This window comes from Eretmochelys imbricata, chromosome 10, assembly GCF_965152235.1.
Source record: "Eretmochelys imbricata isolate rEreImb1 chromosome 10, rEreImb1.hap1, whole genome shotgun sequence".
NCBI classification, from domain to species: Eukaryota; Metazoa; Chordata; order Testudines; family Cheloniidae; genus Eretmochelys; species Eretmochelys imbricata.
The window spans coordinates 42,168,992-42,185,502 of NC_135581.1; the positions used below are offsets into that span (position 1 = coordinate 42,168,992).

The 16,511-nt window shown below is 40.8% G+C and overlaps 1 protein-coding gene across 1 annotated transcript in view; it reads right to left on the reverse strand.

Moving 5' to 3' along the window:
• NEO1 (neogenin 1) overlaps positions 1-16,511 on the reverse strand; it is a 503,941-nt gene that overhangs the window by 285,091 nt on the left and 202,339 nt on the right. The window contains exon 2 of the mRNA XM_077827907.1: positions 5,137-5,454. Coding sequence (XP_077684033.1) covers positions 5,137-5,454 — 318 coding nt within the window. The remainder of the gene's footprint in view (positions 1-5,136; positions 5,455-16,511) is intronic.

Here is a 16,511-nt window from a genome sequence, read left to right on the forward strand (position 1 = left end):
GGGCCCCCAGATTCTGCACTTGAAGAGCCAGAGTGGGTAATCAGCCTTGACAGTATCAATTACATTTTACCATTCCTTTCAAAGCCTATATATTCACAGCATATAGCCAGCCTGGCTTTACATGTAGAAGGTTCTGAAAAATACCATTTTCTTTTTAAGTTAAAAACTCAAGCATAGTGTCTGTAGAATGTGTCATATACGGGGCACACAATGTAGTGTAGCATAAGTGTTTTATTGACAATCACTGCACTGCATTACTCACTTGCAGTTTTGCCATTTGTAAGCAATACAAAAAGAAAAGGAGTACTTGTGGCACCTTAGAGACTAACAAATTTATTTGAGCATAAGCTTAAGCATATCTAGTTAGATATGCGTTAGTTTCTGTTTTGTTTAAATGGCTGATAAAATAAGTTGTGCTCAATGGAATGTATATTCCTGTTTTTGTGTCTTTTTGTAACTTAAGGTTTTGCCTAGAGGGATTCTCTATGTTTTGAATCTGATTGCCCTGTAAGGTGTTTACCATCCTGATTTTACAGAGGTGATTCTTTTATTTTTTCTTCAATTAAAATTCTTCTTTTAAGAACCTGATTGCTTTTTCATTGTTCTTAAGATCCAAGGGTTTGGGTCTGTGTTCACCTATGCAAATTGGTGAGGATTTTTATCAAGCTTTCCCCAGGAAAGGGGGTGTAGGGCTTGGGAGGATTCGAGGGGGGGAAAGACGTTTCCAAGTGGGCTCTTTCCCTGTTACATATTTGTTAGACGCTTGGTGGTGGCAGCAATAAAGTCCAGGGGCAAAAGGTAAAATAGTTTGTACCTTGGGGAAGTTTTCCCCTAAGCTTATTCTTACCAGCTTAGGTTGTTTTTCATGCAGGTCCCCACATCTGCACCCTAGAGTTCAGAGTGGGGAAGGAACCTTGACACGAAAGCTTAAATTTGCTCAAATTTGTTAGTCTCTAAGGTGTCACAAGTACTCTTCTTCTTTTTTGCAAATACAGACTAACACGTCTGCTACTCTGAAACCTGTAAGTAATACAGTTATTCCAAACTCATTTCAATAAAAGAATTTATATTACACCTCACTGTTTTTTAAACATATGAAATGCATCCCAGCACAGATGGCAACATAAGATCCTATACATCACATAAGACCAACCTACCCAACTTTAATTATTTGTATTACATGTTTGTGTGGTAAACGTTTGTATTACAATGGCCTCATCCACAGTGGACAGACTTGAGTAGGGAGCCTTTACAATCTAAATAAACAATATAATCAAAATGTGGGAGAAAGGAAGTATTATTCCCATTTTACAGATGGGGAACTAAGGTACAGGTAAATTAAGCAACTTGCCCAAGGTCACAGGAAATTGTGGCAGCGTCGAAATTGAACTCCAATCTTTTGTGTCCAAGTGCCAATACTTCAACATCACCACTTCTATCCTTGTTCTCTCAAAGGCTAGGGCCTTATGCAAGATCTCAGCTCCAGACTCAATTTCACTTACCACTAAAAAATGTGTAAGTAATATTTTGTCATATGCATTTCTAACAAATGTTTCCACCCACAATCAATATTCTTCTAAGACATGAATGTGGGTGTGTGGGTTCAAAAAGGTTTGTGTGGTAAACGTTTGTATTACAATGGCCTCATCCAGAGTGGACAGATTTGTTCATGCCAGTGCTTACAAACTTCTTTTCAAGTGTAGCTTTAGGAGTGCAAACAAACAAAAAAATCTGCCTGTGCAGCAGCATTTCTAAGTTTATTACAGGTGATCGTGTCACAGAACCTCCAGCCCTAGACCATGGGAATGTTCAGAACGGTACAAAGGATGAAAAAAGGCCTGGACATTGTAAAAGGTGTTTTGAATTCTCTGTTTCTCACTCTATTAACTTTACATATTCATAATCATTGCACTGAAAATGAACGGACATGCCATACAGTGTAAATGATCTGGTGTAGAAGTCAGCAAAATCAAATACCACAACTAGGTGAGAAGAGGCTAGATTATAATTATTTAGATAAAACTGTTGGGATTGCTTTTAATGTCATTTCCAAATAAATAAAATAAATAAATAAATAAATAGGAATATACTTCCCATTTCAGGGATACTCTGTAAGATGGAGAAAAATCAGTTGTTTATTTCCACTGTTACTGGTCTTTCACAATACCACATAATAATGTAATAGAGACAATGTCTGAATGTAAATGGCAACAAACAGCATCTAAGGGAGATGCTGTAGCATCAGTCAGGATGAATTCATTACCCTGAGCCATTTGTGCGGAGAAGAAAAAATTGTCAGAAAAGCTGGCAAGTAGATCATTAGAGAAACGAAGGAAAATTGCTGCATGGCCAATTTTTTCTCCTTAAATTGCTTCAGCTTCTTTTGCTTTTGTTTTTGAAGTCTGATTTGCTGTTGTGAAGTAATTATGAGCCTCTTTCACGTAGGGTATATAGCTTGCACAAAGCTACATTGTCCATAAAAATAATAGAATCAGACATTCCTGAGGCCTCAGCTATAAATAGGAGCCGACCAAATTCATGTTCCATTGTGGTCAGTTTCACGGTCATAGGATTTAAAAAATAATAAATTTCATGATTTTGGGTATTAAAATCTAAAATTTCAGTGTGTTGTAATTATAGGGGTCGGGGGGGGGGGGGGGGGGCTGTTGCGGTACCACTACCCTTACTGCGACTCTGCCTTCAGAGTTGGGCAGCTGGAGAGCGACAGCTGCTGGCCAGGAGCCCAGCTCTGAAGGCAGAGCCGCCACCAACAGCAGCGCAGAAGGAAGGATGGCATGGTGTGGTATTGCCACCCTTCCTTCTGCGCTGCTGCCTGCAGAGCTTGGCCCTCAGTCAGCAGCTGCCCCTCTCTGGCCGCCCAGCTCTGCAAGCAGCAGCACAGACGAAAGGGTGGCCTGATATGGTATTGCCACCCTTATGTCTGCGCTGCTGCTGGAGGGATGCCACCTTCAGAGCTGGGTGCCTGGCCACCAGCCGCCACTCTCTGGCCACCCAGCTCTGAAGGCAGCGCAGAAGGGTGGCAATACCGTGGCTCCCCTAAAATAACCTTGCGGCCAATCCCCTACAACTTCCTTTTGGGACAGGACTACCAATTTGAGAAATCTGGTCTCCCCTGTGAAATCTGTATAGTTTAGGGTAAAAGCACACAAAAGACCAGTTTTCATGGTCCATGATGCATTTTTCATAGCCATGAATTTGGTAGGGCTCCAGCTATAAACTGAACATGACATATTTAGAGAATACAAACCCTCCCCAACAAGTTCCTTATCTCTGTTCTCTAGTCCCAAAGACACTTTGAAGACAATTAGACATGACCTTAAAGGTGACCACCAAAAGGAAAATAAATGGGATTGTGCTTTTTGTGTTTTCTTTGCATCTGTAAAGAAGGTCTAAAAATCTGGCAGATTATTTCCTTTCAAACACTTCTGTTTCTGCTTATTATCTTTGAAATATCAGAAATACCAAGTTTCAATTTCCCTCGTTTTGCTAGAGGTCCCCTTAGAGACTAAAAAACTTGGGTGAGAGTTCTCTCAGCCCCTAAGTGAAGGGACAGGGATGTTGATTCTTTTAACATATATATTTCTTCTCAGTTGTGTTAGCCAGGTACTTGAATTAGCAAGTGACAAAGTACTTGGTCTTTTCTTCCAAAGCATCTCCCTCCAGAGAGGGACAGAGGTTTCAGAGTAACAGCCGTGTTAGTCTGTATTCGCAAAAAGAAAAGGGGTACTTGTGGCACCTTAGAGACTAACCAATTTATTTGAGCATAAGCTTTCGTGAGCTACAGCTCACTTCATCGGATGCACATCTTTCATCTTTCCACAGTATGCATCCGATGAAGTGAGCTATAGCTCACGAAAGCTTATGCTCAAATAAACTGGTTAGTCTCTAAGGTGCCACAAGTACTCCTTTTCTATAGAAGAGAGTGCACTGTGACATTCTATACCTTGGGGGAGTGCCCTGTAACCCCCATATTCCTTATTTATATATAATTGTGATATTCCAGAAAGAAGGTCATGTGAGGTTTCAGGAGAAAGAACAATGACTTTTGGCAAATCATAACCTATCTAAATATGTATATAATTAGTGCACATGAAGTTATGAGATTGTGTTGTATGGTTGCCACTAAAACATAAATTCGGGAATCGGCCAGATATTAGCTCTCTAGGAGACAACAGCAAGGAAAGTAACCAACTCACAGGCGGGTATTGAACAGCTATTGTCCAGCAAGGGAGCTACAATGCAGTGACTCACATGCACAAGGTGACACCAAGGGAATTGCTCGACCTTGCCTGGGGACTCAGCAATGCCCACCAGACATGCCTGAACTTGTGTTCTCCAAGCACATGGGACTGAGGGTATAAAACAGAACACAAGGGTCCCTATGCTTGGCCATTTCTCCTCCCCCCACCTATCCCGCAAGCAACAAGGACACTCAAAAGACGGAAGACTCCAACAGGGGAGACTGGCCCAGGTTTCAAGGATGAAAGCTTTGTACTATGAACTTCAATATCTAGTGGGGTCAGAAAAACTGCTTAATCTAGATGTTGCCCAGTCTAACAGAGATGAGAATTTAGATTGCGTGCTTATATTTTATTTTATTTTAGTAACCACTCTGACTTTCTACCTGGGACTTATATAATCACTTAAAATCTACCTTTTGTAGTCAATAAATTGTTTTACTGTTTATCTTTACCAGTGAGTTTGCCTAAAGTTTTTGATAGATCTGCTCACATTTACAAAGGCTGGCAGATATCTACTTTCTATTGATGAAGTGGTAAACCTATTAATAAATTTGCACTACTCATCTTGAGCAGTGCAAGACGGTATATTCCTGAGGTACAAGGCTGGGAGGTGGGGGGATTCGGCTGGTGCCTTTCTCTGTGATTCATGAATGGTTCTGGGAGCACTCATACAATCTAGCTGGGTGTGGGGCTCCACATGCAGTTGTGCTGAGCGATAATAGTGCCTGGAGGGTTTTGCTGCTTGTCACTAGCAAAGGATTGTGAGAGACAGCTCAGGCTGGAGAGTAAAGAAGGCACCGCAGTCCCAGGCTGCACCCTGGGGATCCCATCACATGCACATCAACATTATCATGCAGTCAATTGCAGGACTCACCTGCTACTGTAAGCTTTGCTGTTCTGCTTACAATGGTCCCAAGGCTTTCCACAGTTGCCACACATTGATAATATCCTTCGTCAGGTTTATTGTGCTTGGAATGTACCACACCATTTATTAATAAAGATCCATCTGGCAGCAGCTGGCGCCGGTCATCTGACACCAAATTTAGGAAAGTCCCATCTTTCTTCCATTCAATTTTTGGAGAAGGCTCACAGTAAGCTGAACAGTTCAGTATGACAAAAGCCCCTCGAACTGATAACGTGTCCACTGGCTCCACCAGAAAATAAAATGGAGTGAAGGTTCTCACGGTGGACCCTACAAAACATAAGTAAAATCTGGAAATGTTTGTTTACCCTTCCAATAGTTATTAATATAAGGAAACGTTTCTTATGGGGAACATAAAAATATTAGAATATCTAGTGAGCCATACTACTCATAACTCTTACAGTAGTAAATATATTTCTTAATAGTTTGGAAATGTCATTCTTCCGTTCTAGCAAGTTGAAAATTCAAGGTTTCCAGTATTTTCTATTGACAGGAGATATCCTGAGTGGACAACTGTGTTACGGATTTGAGACGCAACATTGAAATTTTTGTGAGACAAGTGAAATACTTTATGGAAAACCATATTTATTAAAGGTTCAAGGATAATCCCAAAAGAAAAGATACAAAGTCAAAAGTGCTAGCCTGACCAACTTGGGATCAAGATAAAAAGAAAGAGGAAGGGCCATCAAGAACAGCTATATGTCCAAGTTACTTTCTACTAAGCCCTATGACAGAACAGGAAAAAATTCAACATACTGACATGCTATAAGAATAACTAAGCTTGGCCTATAAATTAAGCTTTTTTGCCCTCATCCTTCCCAGAATCCCGCAATAACTATTTTAATAGGGGAAGAGGTAGTATTCCACTGGACCAGCAATCATCCCACTTTTGACAAATTTAGTTTTATGAAACTTTAGGATTAAAAAGTTAACCTTTTAACTGCCAAGACATACATCAGGGGCAGTGGAAGCTTCCTAACAGTGGCGGAGCCACCAGCACCGAACCATGGCCCCACCCCCCCCGCGCCATCCCTTCCCCCCCAAGGATCCCCTGCCCCAACCCCGGTTCAGGCACCCGACATACATACTGATTGGTTAACCCTTTCAGCACTCAAAATATGCACCAAAGGCCTATTAATGCCCTGCAGTGCTGTTATTAAATCCAAGTTTACTTTCGTTTCATAGAATCATAGAATATCGGGTTGGAAGGGACCTCAGGAGGTCATCTAGTCCAACCCCCTGCTCAAAGCAGGACCAAGCCCCAACTAAATCATCCCACCCTGAGCTTTGTCAAGTCTGACCTTAAAAACTTCTAAGGAAGAAGATTCCACCACCTCCCTAGGTAACCCATTCCAGTGTTTCACCACCCTCCTAGTGAAAAGGGTTTTCCTACTATCCAACCTAACCCTCCCCCACTGTAACTTGAGACCATTACTCCTTGTTCTGTCATCTGCTTCCACTGAGAACAGTCTAGATCCATCCTCTTTGGAACCCCCTTTCAGGTAGTTGAAAGCAGCTATCAAATCCCCCCTTATTCTTCTCTTCCGCAGACTAAACAATCCCAGTTCCCTCAGCCTCTCCTCAGAAGTCATGTGTTCCAGTCCCCTAATCATTTTTGTTGCCCTTCGCTGGACTCTCTCCAATTTCTCCACATCCAACTTGTAGTGTGGGGCCCAAAACTGGACACAGTACTCCAGATGAGGCCTCACCAATGTCCAATAGAGGGGAACGATCACGTCCCTCGATCTGCTGGCAATGCCCCTACATATACATCCCAAAATGCCATTTGCCTTCTTGGCAACAAGGGCACAAGTTTCCTGTGGACAGTCAACAAAATTTGGACACTATATCAGAAACTTGTGACAAGATTTGATGTACCGCATGCCAAGGCAAACCCATTCTCACTGCAATAATATACTGGAACACTAATTGTTGTTCAATGACTGGCGCCATTATACAAAGTTCAATGTATTGTATTGGCAATAAGTCAAAGCAGGAAAATAAAAGGCGGTAGTAGTTCCTTCTTACCTCATGGGATGTTGTGAGGATAAAATTTTTGCCCGGGGCTTGTTTTTAAGAAGTTGTTAACTTTATCTCCTTCGTTAATAAAGCTATTTTTGTCCATAGTTTTTTCTTCTCTTAAAACACCTCTTATTCCTTTTAAGTTCTCTAGCTATAATTAACCATTTTGCCAACCTATCTTTTTGCTGAAACTCTTAATCAATTTGAGTAGTCTTATTTGGTTGACTTCCCACTTTTCTATTGACAATTCACACTGTTTCTTAAAGGGAGACAGTCAATCTGAAATCTAGTTAAATTCAGATTTTGTAGCACCACTTTCTACTTAAAGTGTTTATATTTGGCTGCAAATATAAAAGTTTATCTGCTCTTTTGAAGATAAAGAAATCTTAGTCAATGTGAATTTAATTGCTGATATCTCTCTAAAATAACTTTTAGAAAGTTTTGGTTTTATAACTCTGATGGACTGGAGTTATAAATTACTCTAATAATTCTAAGTTAAATGTTGTGGGCAGCGTAACAATTTGCCCAGATGTGTGTCACAGCCAACTCTAAATAGTTAACACATTTTATTTTACTTTAATTCTGTAGAATGTAAAAAAAATTTAGAACAGAATTAAATGACTTTTGTCATATAGATTCCAGTTTATTTATAATATTATAAATAATGTGTTTTACAACTTTGATCACTTCATTACTATAAAAAGGTCTAAATAATAAGTTTCAAGATTTATCAAAAGTATTATCTTCCAGATTCAAACTGACATACACCATTTAAAAATGCACACTCTAACTGAATGAAATATTTCATTAATGGCTAAGTGCTACTTTAGTATATTTATAGGAACAGGATAGTATTGTCTTTCAGGACATTTATTTTATTCCTTGGCCTTTTGTGATATATGGATACCAGTGAGAGCAGTCTGATGTCTTATTTGCAATAGTATGAAATAAAAACATTAAGAAATTATACTTCAAGGGACAAGATAGTCTGCTTTTTTGGTAATTATTTGTAATCCAATTCTGAGTCTAACATATAATGTGGTACCATCGTACAGTTTTTTACTCCTACATTAATTAAAGGGTAAACATGATTACCTTTCCATTTTAAATTATTCTCAAAAACTTCTATAATTAATATTCATATTCTATTGTATGGGTTTTAATTACTATATTCCTAGTGTAGTCAGCGACATGGAGAGAACTGTGTTTCAGTATCACTTTCTCTTATCATAGCTTCATCATCACCACTTCATCATATCATAGCTTCTACCAGAGAAAACTCATCAAACAGCAAGAAATTATTTTGTGGGGTGGGGGGGTTGGGGGGACAGAAACTGACAACCAAATCAAGATCTCTTAATAAAACAGTTATTATAATGTTGGGTTGGTGGCAAGAGTTGTCTTAAGATTTTCAGAGCAGCTAATAGGAAAGAATAATAGTGTGGCCTAACTATTTGTTTGACCATGAAAGCACTTCTCCCCCTCCACTTAGGATTTGGAAGCAGGATATGTCACACATAATAAATCACACTGCTGGTATCATGCTAATATAATTTAAAATAATACCACCAGAGCCTTTAACCACAAAATAAGAGGGTATAATATAAAATGTGGCAACTTGGTTCAGAAGCACGAACACAGAACACTGAAGTTTATTTCCATACCTAGCTGGGGAACAAAGTGAGGAATCTGACAAGAGGCTTCTAGGAAGCCAAGAGCATCCATCTGCCGGCTGAAGACAAGACAGCAATGCCAAACTGAGACAAGGCACACACATAATGTCTTTTCACAACTGACTTCCTCCAGAAACTCTGCAACATTAACTACCTCCCTCACAACACCGTTCTTGCCACCATCGATGTCACCTCCCTATACACCAACATCCCTTACAATGACACATGCCTTCCTACCTCAAATATCTACAAGACGATGGAAAACACTCAGAGATCCACCCCAAACATTGTTAAACTCACCTATTTCATCCTTACCCATAACAACTTTACATACAACAACAATCACTTTGTCCAAACCATGGGAACAGCCATGACTACCAGGATAGCTCCCAAATATGCCAACCTCTTCATGAGCCACCTTGAGGAAGGATTTCTGGACAAATACAGCACAAAACCAACAATATACCTCAGTTACATCTATGACACTTTCATCCTCTGGACAGATAACCTAAACTCCCTCACAGATTTCCACCAAACTTCAACAACCACCATCCATCCATCCATCAAACTTTCTCTAGAACATTTCCACAACTTCCTGGACACCACAGTCAGCTCAATAATCGAATCCTACAGACAAGTAAATACAAGAGAAACATGCATCACCATGGGACTGGTTGCCTCATTACAAAAGCAGCTTTGCCTCTCCTGGAATTATTGACACCTCCTCATCTATTATTGGGAGTGGACTACATCCACCCTGATCGAATTGGCCCTGTCAACATTGGTTCTCCACTTGTGAGGTAACTCCCTTCTCTTCATGTGCCAGTATATTTATGTCTGCATCTGTAATTTTCACTCCATGCATCTGAACAACTGGGGTTTTTACCCACGAAAGCTTATGCTCCAATAAATCTGTTAATCTTTAAGGTGCCACAGGACTCCTTGTTGTTTTTATGCATCACCACACCTATCTTCACAAATCCAGTAAACACCCCAAACACACCAAGAAATCTGTTATCTATAGCCAGGCCCTCAGATACCATAGAATATGCTCTAGAAGAAAGTCCAGGATATACACCTTCACACACTTAAAACCACCTTCACCAAACAAGGACACGCCACCAAAAAAGCAGATCACATCTTGGAAAGGCCACCAAAATACCTCAAGAGAACTTGATTCAAAACAGGAAGAAAAAAAACCCTCTGACTTCATGCCCCTAGTTGTCACCTACCATCCATACAGGAACCCATATAGGTTATCATTAAATAATTACAACCCATACTTGATAGTGACCACATCCTGAAAGAAATTTTTCCTAAATCCCCTCTTCCAGCCTTCAAACAATTCTCCAGTCTCATCATCAGAAGCAACTTCCATACAAACCAGGATCCATGACCAGATTGCCATAACAACAGATGCAAAACCTCCAGATGTATCTCCATTTCTACAATGATGAAAATGCCCTACAACACACCTTTAAAGATCTATGGGACCCACACAAGCCTATCACAACATGTGGTATACCTCATCTACTGCACTAAATGCCCCCCAATTATAACTATGTGGGTAAAATCAGACGATCACTACGCTCTCTAATGAACTCTCACAGAAAAATGATTGGTTTCCACTACATGCATCCGATGAAGTGAGCTGCAGTTCATGCTCAAATAAATTTGTTAGTCTCTAAGGTGCCACAAGTACTCTTTTTTTTTCTTAGTCCTCTTCAAAGGAAATCTGCAAAACACTTTCAAAAAACAAGCCTGGGAGCTTAAATTCATAATTCTGATGGACACTAAAAATCATGGTCATAATAAAGACACTGGATATATGGCTTATTATTAAAATCTGTAACCCACTCCCCCATCCTTTTTTGTCCTATGACTGCAGGGGTGCTAACAGGCCACTTCAGCTTGCATGGTCCATTAGAATGTGTTAACTACTTATGCTGAACAATCTGTTCCACCTTGTATTAGCTGTGAGGCTGGGAATTCATTTCCCAGACCTGAAGAAGAGCTATGTGTGGCTCAAAAGCTTGTCTCTCTCACCAACAGAAGTGGTCCAATAAGAGAGATTATTTCACCGATCTTGTCTCTCTAGGATCCTTATTGGTAGTCCAGAGAAACCGAGGACTGAATGGAAACCAAACTGGCTTCACCACTAAAAAGTGGTATTTTGGGTCAGATTTCTGGCATTTTGATAAGACCAGCCTTTCCTTAGTCTTATCTGGATGTATATTGTGGATAGCAGGGTGGATAAAAATCAATTTTTTTTTAATTGAAAAAATCAGACTTTTCGATAAAATGGTTTTTGAGGAAAAAACCTGTCTGAAGATAGTTTTAATTAAGATACATTATAGCTCAAAGATATCTTATCATGGAATAGGGATTAGAAATTCTAATTCTATAGTATGAGACAATATATTCATGTAATGTTTAAGAAAAGTTTTGTAAATTAGTTCCAATAGTTCATGGATTAGGGACCCAACTTTATAGATTATTTAGCTTAATCTGTCTATCTGCCCAATGGGACTCTGTGCTTAGTCTAGAACAGGGGTGGGCAAACTATGGCCCACAGGCCAGATCCGGCCCATCAGGCATGGCGCCATGGGCCCCGCGCCGCTCCCGGAAGCAGCCAGCACTACATCCCTGTGGCCCCTGGGGGAGGGGGGGCAGAGGGCTCCGCGCGTTGCCCTCGCCTGTGGGTATGTCCCCCAAAGCTCCTGGGGCCACAGTTCCCCGTTCCTGGCCAATGGGAGTTGTGGCAGATGGTGCCTGGAGGCAAGGGCCGTGCATGGAGCCCTCTTCCCTCCCTCCCACAGGGGCCGCAGGGACATGGTGCCAGCCACTTCCGGGAGCAGCGCAGGGCCAGAGCAGGCAGGGAGCCTGTCCTGACCCGAGTGCACACCACTGCCACCCCAGAGCCACTCCAGGTAAGTGGTAGCACCAGGCCAGAGCCCGCACCTCTCCTCCACCCCACACCCCAATTCCCTGCCCTGAGCCCCCTGCCATACCCCACACCCCTCCTGCACCTCAACCCCCTGCTGAGCCCCTGAGCCACCTGCCGCACCCCTCCTGCACCCCAACCCCCTGCCACGAGCCTCCTTGTACACTCCGCACCCCTCCTCCGCCCCAAACCCTTGGCCTGAGCCCCTTCCTGCACACCAAACCCCCTCTCACACACCGCACTCCCTCCCGCAACCCAATCCCCTGCCCCAGCCCTACATTCATGGCCCAGCATACAATTTCCCCACCCAGATGTGGCCCTTGGGCCAAAAAGTTTGCCCACCCCGGTCTAGAAGATACCATCAGAGATGCTTAGTTTTGCAGTTCTCAAACTGTGATTTGTGTCTCCAGAGATAACATGCTTATTAACAGCAAAAATGTTTTAAAATAAATAATTTCGAGAGTTGAGATATAACAGACTGCAACCCTATTGTCCCTCTGCAAATTTGAACAAAACGCAGGGAAATAGCTGTTTTATTGCTGACGCTGTTGAAATTTGGAAGGAACTGAGTGAGATCTTAAAAAGAGAAATATGCAATGACAGAGTTAAATTACAAGCATTAAGAAAAACCAGATGGGACAAGAACTATCTCCAGCTCATTTTCTTGCAAATATTCTCAATACTTGATACCAGGGTCAAACCTTAACTGCTGAGGAAGAGGAGTTGGCTATGACATGGAAATCCAACAATCATCCCCCAATAGTGCCAACTATAATAAACTTCAGAGCTAAAGGGTGACTCATTCAAGAAATATGTTTGCTGATGATGTTTTAAAGAAAGTCACACCAGTGAACGGGTGGAAGTCATTTAAGCACTTGGTTTCAGAGACTGTTGAAGTGATAATCTCACTTTTAACAGCAGTAGCTTCTTCGGCCAGTGTAGAAAGAATATTTTCTTCCTTTGGACTAATTCGTTCCAAATTGAGAAATTGTTTGGGACCTGAAAAAGCAGGAAAGCTTGTTTTTCTTTTCCAGATTATGAACAGGAAAATGAAGGTGAAAACAACTTAGCAGCAGAAGCCAATATTTTAAGTTTCTCATGTTGACCTGGCTGACATAGTCTATTTAAATTTTTTTTTTAATATTTCATTTAACTATTTTAGTTAAAACCAATTTTAACAAACAAACCCGATCGGGGTGGGGGAATAGCTCAGTGGTTTGAGCCTTGGCCTGCTAAACCCAGGGTTGTGAGTTCAATCCTTGAGGGGGCCATTTAGGGATTGGAGCAAAAATTTGGGGATTGGTTCTGCTTTGAGCAGGGGGTTGGACTAGATGACCTCCTGAGGTCCCTTCCAACCCTGATATTCTATGATTCTATGATTTTAAAAAAATTTGAATGTTTACATAAATTCAAAAATTCATATGCTTATTTTGGTAAAATATTATGTTTGCTGTTGAAGAAAAAAAATCCAGAATACATAACATTGTTGTTTTAGTTAAATAAAACAATTTAAATATCTGTCTGGTGATATTCTCCTCCTAATACAGCATGGCAAGAAAATCCTCTCAAATTCATGATAAACTGGCCCTCCTGGAAGAAATTCTTGGCAAAATTGTTTACCCGAAAAGCCCTATTTTTCAACATGTTTTTGTGTCTTTCTGCATGCATGTGATGTTGCACTGCCGTCCTTGGTTTGCTGAGAGTTGCAGCACCAAAATTCCAACTAGCAGCAAAGGGATGTGGAAAGTAAAGCATGAGCAGTGAGAAAAGTATTTCAATTTCAGCATACACGTTTACTACTAAAACCTCACCCCCCTTCACCCCATAAGTAGTCTTTTGCTATTGAAAACAGTCGCCTTGCTTACAAATAAGGTGAATATTATTTTAGTACGATAACTGTCACTTGGCACGAGGATTTTTGTTGAGAGCTACAAAGTTAAACGTTCAGCTACATGTGCAGCAGAGATCAGGCATTCCACCTCAGGTTTTAATAGGTCATCCATCGTTGTTGCTCAATAGAGACAAAGGCTCTTGTCTACTCAGAACAACTAACCACCCTTAACCGCCATACTAAAGCATGGTTTCAACATATTCTGGGTTTCCCTGCCAGCGTGGCTGGAACTTGATTAAAAACATGGTCTACTTGGCTGAAAATACATTTCAATCTACTTAAAACAAAGTTTGACCCTAAACTACTAGGGCTTAAATCCATATCCATGTTTAAGCCACACTTTAGCATAAACACTTCGCCTTGGGAAGACAAGACCCCAATGAGGGCTTTTATGTCTATCATAGATTCACGGAGTCCAAGAGCGGAAAGGATCATTTTGATTATCTAGTCTGACCTCCTGTATAAACACAGGTCATAGAACTTCCCCAAGATAATTCCTAAAGCATATCTTTTAGAATAAATGTTCACTCTTGATTTAAAAATGGTCAGTGATGGAGAATCCACCATAACTCTGAGATTCTCCCACCCCACCAACCTGACAACAGTGCAATTAAGACGACCACCACATTACATTGCCTGCAACTAATTTACTGTATTTTGGATACAAATGATGAGCCTTCCAAACTTTCTTCATCTTCCCTCACTCTTGACTGAACATTGTGTGTGTTAGTGCTGTGTGTGTTAGAAGCTTTAAAAATAGACAATTTAGTTACATAACTATGAAATGAGTTAAGTAAATTTTAAAGAAATCAGATCACATGAAAAGAATGTCATTACAAAATCTGTCGCCACTTTAATGATTTCTTTAATGAGTCATTGTAAACAAGTACCATAGAGACTTCATGAAAAAATAAAATGAACATTCTGTAGTACTGAGAAAGGGCATCAAAAGTTTGTGCTGACAAAGGAAGAATTCACAGTTGAATATTGTAAATGAACACACTGAAATACTGTTAAATCTTTTTGAAGATTACAGGCAAAGGTTTTGTTAAAAAATACCAAAAGAAAAACAAAGCTCTTTGAAAATATAATTGCTCTCCATAGATCCAAAGGAATCTGAGCTGAAGACTTCCTGTTTCCCTCCCTTGCTACAGCATCACAATCACCATGAAGTTGTAATACAAATTCTTTTGTAAATCTCTATTTCATTCCTTCAAAACCACAGCCCTTTATACAATGGAATTATGTGGCTGTGCAAATGGCCACATAATTACCTATTTTAACAGTGAAATCATTGCATAATTGTTCAAAACTTCCATCTTAAAAATTAAGTCTGTAATCATTATGGTTGCAAAGATAACTTTCAGAAAGGAAACAAAATGTAAACTGACAAAGTAATGTCTGTCTGAATCTAGCAACAACAGAAGTGTGAAAAACCCCATTCATATCAATGGGATGTTAACTTTGAAGCCTGACAATTCAAATATCCCTTTTATTAGCTCTCTTGCTTTATTATTTTTAGAATCCTTGCAACTTAATGTGGTTACTCATTATGGTTGCATGCATTAGCAAATTTTGCAGCAGGGTGCCTTCGGGAGCTAGCTGATGTCCAGGGTTGCTCCTGTGGGAAAATAAGAATCTCAAATACTTCCCACCAACCCCTGCAAAAAGAAAAAAAAGAAAAGAAAAAAAGTCTCCTTGCCACTTTCCAGAAAAGAGAAGAAATCAAGAGCTACATCTTCTCTCCCAAACCAAAAATGTTTGGAGGTCTGCAGGTCAGAGAATGAGTCAACTGTGATTGACTGGGGACTTAGGGAGCAGTAGAGACCAAAGAGCCACATACATTAGGAACTAAACGTGTGAAGCTTTATGTACTTTAAGGGGCAGTGAACACAGGAGTCAGGTCAGAGCAGAAGACAGAAAAATAACGGTTACTCACCTGTAACCAGAGTTCTCTGACATGGACCCTGCACCTTCACACTCATGTGATGCACCAATGATGCAGCTTAGTTAGTGGAACATTTTGTAGCCATCCTCTGCTCCCCCTCTTACCTCTTTTTTCACTGTTCCTAAACATTCTGAAGGCAAGCCTATGAAACTGGGGGAGTGGAGGGGTAAGGGGGAGATGCAGAGATGGCTGCAGCTCCTTCCACCACTTGATCTCGTCTGAGACTGTAACTAGAACTCTGAGGAAGAGGGGAAGGTAGGTGTCCCTCCTGAGGAACTTCGGTTACAAGTGTGTAACCTTCATTTCATAGAATATCAGGGTTGGAAGGGACCTCAGGAGGTCATCTAGTCCAACCCCCTGCTCAAAGCAGGACCAATCCCCAATTAAATCATCCCACCCTGGGCTTTGTCAAGCCTGACCTTGAAAACTTCTAAGGAAAAAGATTCCGCCGCCTCCCTAGGTAACCCATTCCAGTGCTTCACCACCCTCCTAGTGAAAAAGGTTTTCCTAATATCCAACCTAAATCTCCACCACTGCAACTTGAGACCATTACTCCTTGTTCTGTCATCTGGTACTACTGAGAACAGTCTAGATCCATCCTCTTTGGAACCCCCTTTCAGGTAGTTGAAAGCAGCTATCAAATTCCCATTCATTCTTCTCTTCTGCAGACTAAATAATCTCAGTTCCCTCAGCCTCTCCTCATAAATCATGTGTTCCAGCCCCCTAATCATTTTTGTTGCCCTCTGCTGGACTCTTTCCAATTTTTCCACATCCTTCTTGTAGTGTGGGGCCCAAAACTGGACATAGTACTCCAGATGAGGCCTCACCAATGTCGAATAGAGAGGAATG